The sequence below is a fragment of the Pseudoliparis swirei genome, chromosome 19 (assembly GCF_029220125.1).
Source record: "Pseudoliparis swirei isolate HS2019 ecotype Mariana Trench chromosome 19, NWPU_hadal_v1, whole genome shotgun sequence".
In the NCBI taxonomy this organism is placed as follows: Eukaryota; Metazoa; Chordata; class Actinopteri; order Perciformes; family Liparidae; genus Pseudoliparis; species Pseudoliparis swirei.
This window is the reverse complement of record NC_079406.1, coordinates 22,293,250-22,300,638: the sequence shown is the minus strand read 5'-3', so window position 1 is coordinate 22,300,638 and position 7,389 is coordinate 22,293,250. Positions and strand designations below refer to the sequence as shown.

General features: G+C 44.4%; 1 protein-coding gene across 2 annotated transcripts in view; it reads right to left on the bottom strand.

Annotated features, from left to right (window-relative positions):
* Window positions 1-1,199: 1,199 nt before the first annotated feature.
* The window catches only part of LOC130209671 (fibroblast growth factor receptor-like 1), an 89,007-nt gene continuing 82,817 nt past the window's right edge, over window positions 1,200-7,389 (bottom strand). For both annotated transcript variants that reach the window (XM_056439441.1, XM_056439442.1), the window contains exons 6-8: window positions 6,188-6,360; window positions 5,897-6,077; window positions 1,200-5,247 (exon numbers count right to left, since the gene is read on the bottom strand). In XM_056439441.1, coding sequence (XP_056295416.1) covers window positions 4,799-5,247; window positions 5,897-6,077; window positions 6,188-6,360 — 803 coding nt within the window. In that variant the 3' untranslated portion in view covers window positions 1,200-4,798. The remainder of the gene's footprint in view (window positions 5,248-5,896; window positions 6,078-6,187; window positions 6,361-7,389) is intronic.

The window sequence follows — 7,389 nt, the reverse complement described above, 5'->3', positions numbered from 1 at the left end:
AAAGTAAGAACGGCAATGTCATAAAAAAATGAATGCCTGCAGCCACCCGTCATTTACTGAATCTGCATCTTTCCGTGCATAGTTTGGGTGTTTTGGTTTTATTTCCTGCAACTCCACTGTTCTAAATGTTTGCTCAGCATCCCGGATTATTATGGATGCTCAGATTTGAAAATAGCAGATTGTCCAGCTCAACGGCAATTCTGTGAACTCTGTTTCTGAGACGTTAAAAGAACAATCGGACGATTTGTTTCGCCTGTTTTTCGGTGGCAGGAGTGGAAATGAGTCATCCTCAACATTTGTTGCGGATTTGTTTCAGAAGGATCAAGACAGTTGGAAAATAAGTTATAAAATAGGATGTCAATTCAAAATGAGGATAAAAAAAAAAAGTTTCTCCAAAATGATGATCAGACATTTAGCGAGTAGCTGGAACATTTAGCCGATATTTTCCTTACGAGAGCACAGACTCAACTCAGAAACTTCATCAACTTGTCTAACAGAAGTAATGAATTATTTTGTGTTTGCAGCTTGTGCTGCTGCCCCCAAGTGGCCCAAAAGAGTCACTGCAACTGCTTTAACGCGCTTGTTGGAGCTCAGAGCCGAGTCAAAAAGTCAAGATGTGTTGGGTGATGAACGTCTGCGCTGACAGCCACAAATGCTCAACAGACCAACTCCAGCACCGCCGACAACTTCATCGAGTCAGAGGACTGGAAAGACGTCACAAGCTTCCGGAAACCTGAAGAAGCTGCGGAGTACCGGTAGAAGCTGTTTATTGTCGTCTTATGTCCGTTCTCCGTTGCCACCTCCACCCTTTTACAGAGCCCCATCCTTTCAACGGGGGTTTCTTTCACCGCCGCCTTCTTTCCCTTAATGAGAGACTGAGAGAGAGAGAGAGAGAGAGAGAGAGAGAGAGAGAGAGAGGGATGGCAGTCACACCCTCCATCTGCACGCACCGCTTCTCCACCTCTCGTCTCTCCAGACGGACGTGTCGACAGATGAAACGTCGGCTGGAGTTGCAACTCTTTGGAGGACGTTCCCTCAGAGTCCGGGTGAGGTACCGAGAGGTACCGAGAGGTATCGCACCGGACCGGAAATTCTTTCTGTGATGTGTCAGAAAAATGATCGATGGAAATAAATATATCGTCTTGTTGAAATGCACCTTCCGGCTTTGATGAGAGTCAAAGAACAAAGACGATAACATGTAGGTTTACCTTCTTTTTTTTAATGGCACCAATAAAACGATTACAATGGGAACAACTAAATGTTAACCTAAATGACAATAGACTGTACAAGATTGTCGATACAAAGATTATCGATAACATTTCGTATATTCCGTCGGGACGTATAAATACAGTATCTTACAATGACGTGTGGCATTCGCTACATAGCTCGTGGCACACAATCCACTCGTGCAGTATAATGCCCAATTATATGAAAACAAAAACGTGTTGAAAATAAAATAAATTAGAAACACACTTTCTTTTTTTAAATCTTCGAGACAATTTAGCATTTGTAATGTTTAGAGGGCCAATGTGTGGATACTGGACCGGAACAGTCTCATTAAAGGATCGAACACATACGATGTCTAACGCTAACGTCACTCCATGAACATGCTGGTGGTGAAACAGTCTTTCTAGCTTTGATACAATACAACTGAACTGGGTTCACACACGAGTGGAAAAGATGCTCCACTGATCCAACATTAGAAGCAAATATTAAAAACATAAAGGATGCTCAGGGCGACTTCGACGACAGATGTTTCAAAACAGAAAAGACGGGAGGACAAGAGATACATGTCCGAGGGAAAGCCATATTTCAAGATCTATATTCATATTGTTTCTGGCGAGGAAATCCTTTTTGTGGTATGATATTCTTTGTGCTCTGACATACTGTCGCTTTATTTCAATTGTGATACAGGAAAGAAGAGCGGGGGACACTGGGGGGAAGAACAAGGTCACAGGCTTGAGATTCACGTTAATTCATTGAGTTCAATATGTGTTTGTGAAGGTATGTGTGGCTCATCTTATCTGAAATATGCATTTTTTTATAGGCTACACCTTCCCAAAGGGCGTATCATTCAATAATGCAAAAAAACGGATTCAAAATATGCAAGGACTGAATGTTTGTAAAAACGCTTGAATAGTATTTGGGCATATATGAAGTACATTTGAACTCGACTTTAAACATTTATGTGCAACAACCCACGCTTAAGAACGACCACATGTGCAACTTAAGTTACCAGGTGATTTCAATATATCACTTCCTGTCACATGCTTGTTAAAACACACACTTGTAAAGTTCTCACCGGTGCATTTCGTCCCGTCTCTGCAAAGTGAAACACTTACTTGTGCAATCAACGACGTGACAAGCCAACAGTTTATTTCCCCTTTATATTTGTGATCTTTTCATATTTCATCCATCTCTGGAGGGAGTCCGCCCGATGTTTCAACCATTACGTTACGTCACATGGCGTGAGAGCGCCGTAATGTTAAACAGCTGATGTCAGCATTTCCTTTTTTCAAACGTTCTCTATAGTGGTCAGATTCACATCCACACACAGGAACAACAAGATGGACTCCTGAGAGAAAGTCAGCGGCGGCTTGGCTTTGAACCAAAAAGGTTTCGTTGGGGCCGGTTTCCAATTTGGTTTGATCCGTCTGCCAGGAGTGAACGTCCAAACGCACCGATACAACCAACGAACTAACAGATTATTAAAATACACGAGCGAACCGAGTAACAAGAGAAGGTGGGAGTCAGTATGTCAACACCCAGCGCACTACGGCACGGTGAAAAACCCAAAGTCGACTTCAACAACTTCGCAGATGATGTGACGCTTTAGTTATTGCGTTTCTAGAAGTCATCTTTACATGTCGGAATTCAAATGTTGGCTGAAAACTTGTTTTCATCGCGCTCTGAGGGCGTTTGTGGATCCCTCAAAGCGTTCCCACCTTTGCTTGCAGGTCCTAAAGTTAAACCCACCGAGCAAAGCTCAACTAGTGTCGCTAGGTCGAGATCGAGCTTGAGCTTATGTGGGCTTTGAGCGCAGCTTACTCTCGGATCGCTTGTACCGTCGACTAATTGCTTCACTCACCACAGCTGCAGGTGACCTCGCGGAGCACACATCAAAGGCTCCGAACGCCCACACAGGTGTTTTCACTTAATCTGGCTGATTAGCCCTCTGAGGAGGGAAGCCACGAGGAGCGCTGCTGGGAACTTTACCAAAGCCAATCGTTGTATAAGCAGGGTTGAGGCGAGAGCAGACTGTAATCACAGAGAGAGAAGATTCATTATTTAAAACATCATTTAGCTTGTCAATATAATTAAAAGGAAATCTACCGATGAGTGAATCAAAACATACGGATTTAAATACCCTCGTTGGACATATCAACCATTCGAATGAATGAATTGTCATGACACACTGAGAGGAGTTGATGTACTAGTCAGCTGGTGCGGCTGTATTACTTAACATAACTTTCTGTAGAATATATATATGTCTCTAAATGTGTGTGATGCCGATATCTGTCAGTTTAAAGCAGAATCCCCTCTTTTGAACCCTTTCAGCATCGAAAACGTCTTGATGCTTATATTTCCCTGATGGGCGTGACAGGAAGCTCTGCAGGTGAGAAGGCAGCCCTTTATCCCACAATGCACCTCTTCAGATACAGACTAGACGAGTCCCTCTGCCTCGTCACGAACCACGTGTGGAGAACAGAGCCTCAGGTCATGTTGTGCAGCGCCTTCAGAATAAGACTTGAGGACTCAAAAGTCAAAGAGTTCAAGATGAATTGCCTCTCTTTTATGTCATCTAAATCACGCGAGAGATTTACAAGAAGATGCGACACATCCAATGATCCGACAGTGATCCGTGAGATCGGGAAACAATTCTGAGGAAGGCTCCACTTTACACCGAGGCACTGTTGATGATTCCTTTGCACGGTTTGCTCAAGAAGGTTGAACGTATGAGCATCAAACAAAGTTGATAAGGCGACAACGTGAAACGGGAAGTGCCACCCTTTTCCCCAGGAAGGAAAAGGGGCACAAACTGTACTTTAAGGCTGGAGGACCTCCTCGTTCGGAGTGGAAGCCGCACTGTAGCTGCTTCTCAAACCGATCGACCGAGAGGGATTCAGGCGGTCTGAACTCTGTAACTCAGTTTGCCGTGACACGGTACCCAGATAGCAGCTGGACAGCAACAAAAAACCAGCAGCCTTCATCCTTGCAGAGGTTGTGGATACGGTGGGAGTTTGCCTTGATTTGTGTTTGTTATGGCTCAGATGGGCTGATGCCTGAGATATACTCTGAAATTAAGCTATTATATTCCATACATGCTATATTGTTCTAAATAGATCACACAGGATGAAGTAGCCCGCTAAATGCCATATAATCGTATTCCATTATGTACATGAGTAGCTTTAGTAATTAGCTAGTGTAGCTATTTCGACTGATACTGAGGAGGTTGTGGTTGTGTCCAAAGTACTAAAAGAAGAAAAAATAAAGGAGGTTTAAAAATCTACAGAAAATAAAAAAAATTTATGTCAAAAACATTTTGAATAAAACATGTGTCAGGGTTTTTCTCTCATAGATTTCTCTGGATCGGCGTCCAGATTTGCCTTTCTTTACATTCTTCATAGTTTGCGTCTTGAATAAGTCTGTGTTGTCGTGATGACGGGGCCGCAGCAGGATGAGGAAGAGTTGCGTCACCCCGTGTTTCTGAATATTGTCAGCAGCTTGTCTGGACTGTTGTGAAGGAGTCTGCATGCCCCGGGGGACATGTCCATGGACATGTTGACCACCAAGCGTGCTAACACTGGTAGTGAATGTGCTGGTGCTGGTGCACTTTCCCGTCCACGTGCGAATGCGTGTGCGTGTGTATATCCGTGTAGATCTTCGGGTAGACCTTGGACGCCAACGCAGCGCCTCCCTGAGCCAGGAGCAGCTGCTGATGGGCCACGTAGTCCTCGTACGAGAGACAATCTTTATCCCCGTTGGCCGGCTGAGGAGGCAGCGTCGGGCCGGCTCGGTCGCGATTGGCCGCAGGGGCACGCTGGGCAGCGGGAAGAGCAGAGGAGGACGAAGAAGAAGAAGAAGAAGAAGAGGAAGAAGAGGAGGAGCAGGTGCGTTTCGATTGGCAGAACCAGAGGAGGGCGGTGCCTAAGATGAAGGCGACGCCTGCAGGTATCCCGATGATGACGGGCCACGGGAGGCTGGGGGATGTCGCCGTGGGGACGGCGTTGTTTTGGGCCTTTCGATCTGCAAAGATAGAAAAAGAAAATAAAAAAGAGAAAATTACAGAATGATCCGTCTGTAGACGTTAGAGAAGATGCAGTCAGCTGGTTGTTGTAAGCATTCCAGCAGCTGGTTAAATGGTAGAAACAGTCTGTAGTCCGGCTGAGCTGTCAGCCAGATGGGGGGAAGCAGGTCCTGTGAAGCTGATTGGTTCAGCCAGGAGGACGCTGGAGGGTCAGCGTTGATATATTTGTCACGTAACGTCTGTGCTTAAGTAATGCCGCCGCAGTTATTTTAACCCAAACTACAATTTTCCTAAACCTCACTAATTTAATTTAATTTATTTATTTATTTAATTTATTTTATTTTAAAGAGCGTGTGATGTAAGGAGCTGACATTGACACGTGTTGCTGGACTTTCGGAGGAAAAATAAGGAATTAACCTTTTTGTAAGAAATCATTTGAAGCAATATATGAGAATATGTCAACGATGATGACTTCAGGAAATGTATCTGATAAAAGATAATATTGGTTGTGTTTAATATTTTAATGTGAATAGTTTCGGCACTCGCAATAGCAAAACTATTATTTTGTTCTAATTCAACCTGCTGATCTGGTATCATAACATAGAATGAAGTCCCTCGGTGTGCATTCTCTCTCCCTCCTCCCCTCACCGGGTAGCACCGTCAGGTAGGCGCTCCTGAAGCTGTAGCCCATCGTATTGGCTCCCAGGCAGATGTACATGCCGCCGTCCTCCTCCTTGGCTCTGGTTATCAGCAGCTTGTTGAGGTAGGATCCGTCAGGACGGGACCACACCTCGCCTGTCGGCAGGACCACGAAGCGATGGTCTCCGACCTTTGAAAGAAAATCACACAAAGTGCAATTTTACAGAGCGGTTCGGTCAGTTTCCCTCCTCCTCCTCCGAGGAGGAGCGCGTGAACACGGAGCGGTGCGCGTGCTTGTACCTCTATGGTGGAGTTGAACTTGTTCTCGTCGCCCTGTTCGACTCTTTTCAGCCACTGAATCACCGGCTTGACGTCACTGCGGACTTTACACTGGAAAGACGTGGTTCCTCCGTAGTCCACCGTGGTGTTGACGGGGTGAGTGCCAGTCAGAATCGGTTTAGAGTTGGTACGCTCTGAAGAAAGACAAAAAACATACAGAGACAGGATATTTAATATCAAATTCCAATTCAGTTGACAAAGTTTGAACATAATTTTTTCGTGGTATTTTCTTGATTTCAGCTGTACACGATGTACTCTTATTCAATGTATTTGAACTGAATGAAACGCTGTGAGAATATAATATAGTTCACAGGCACTATTCATCCTCCCTCTACGCTCTAGATACACAAACAGACGCCTTATCTTCAGCTCCTGCCCGTTCTTTCTCAGCTCATACAGCAGAATAAACACACCTGCCTCAGACATTCAATAGTCTCCTTTTGAGTATCCGTTAATGCCATCTCACGGGGTCGTAACCCGAGGAAAGAGCAGGTGTACCGGTTGACTTAAGAAATGTGCTGAAGGCACTTTGCCGGCTTCCTTTCCTCTGTTGCCATCGCTCTAGTCGTGGTACGGACAGTTCAGGGTGACTTAACCTTAATGACTTAACCTTGTGAACATGTTGCAGTTACATCATGTCCTAAAGACAACAACAAAAAGACAAAAAGAGAAATAAGAGGTCAGGTAATGCTTAGGAGGAATGCCGAATGGTGCAGACCCGTGTAAAAAAAATAGATAAATTATCATATTTAGGAATTACAGTATGTCCCTGATTTACTGCACCCGAGTATCTCTACTTATGGATCGTATGTCTTGTGAAAGATCTACTATTTTGAACTTTTTTTAACAGCTGTGAATGACTGACAGCCGAGTGAATCTCCACTGATGGAGAAAACGTCACATTTGACATCCGCCAGCAGCGGTTGGATTTACTTCCTTTCTGTTTGTGTCTCAGAGGAAAGACTACAGCTGTACTTTAATGTACAACAGATGTGGAGAGTAAAGGAAAAGGAGCTGATCCCAGGCTCCCAACAGAGCTATCACATTCAGTAACATATAGTCCAGCATACACACACACACACACACATTCAACTCGACCATTAAACATTAAATCATCTAGCGTCAAAATAGCTTTTCCAAAACAACCTAATCCATCAGAAAAC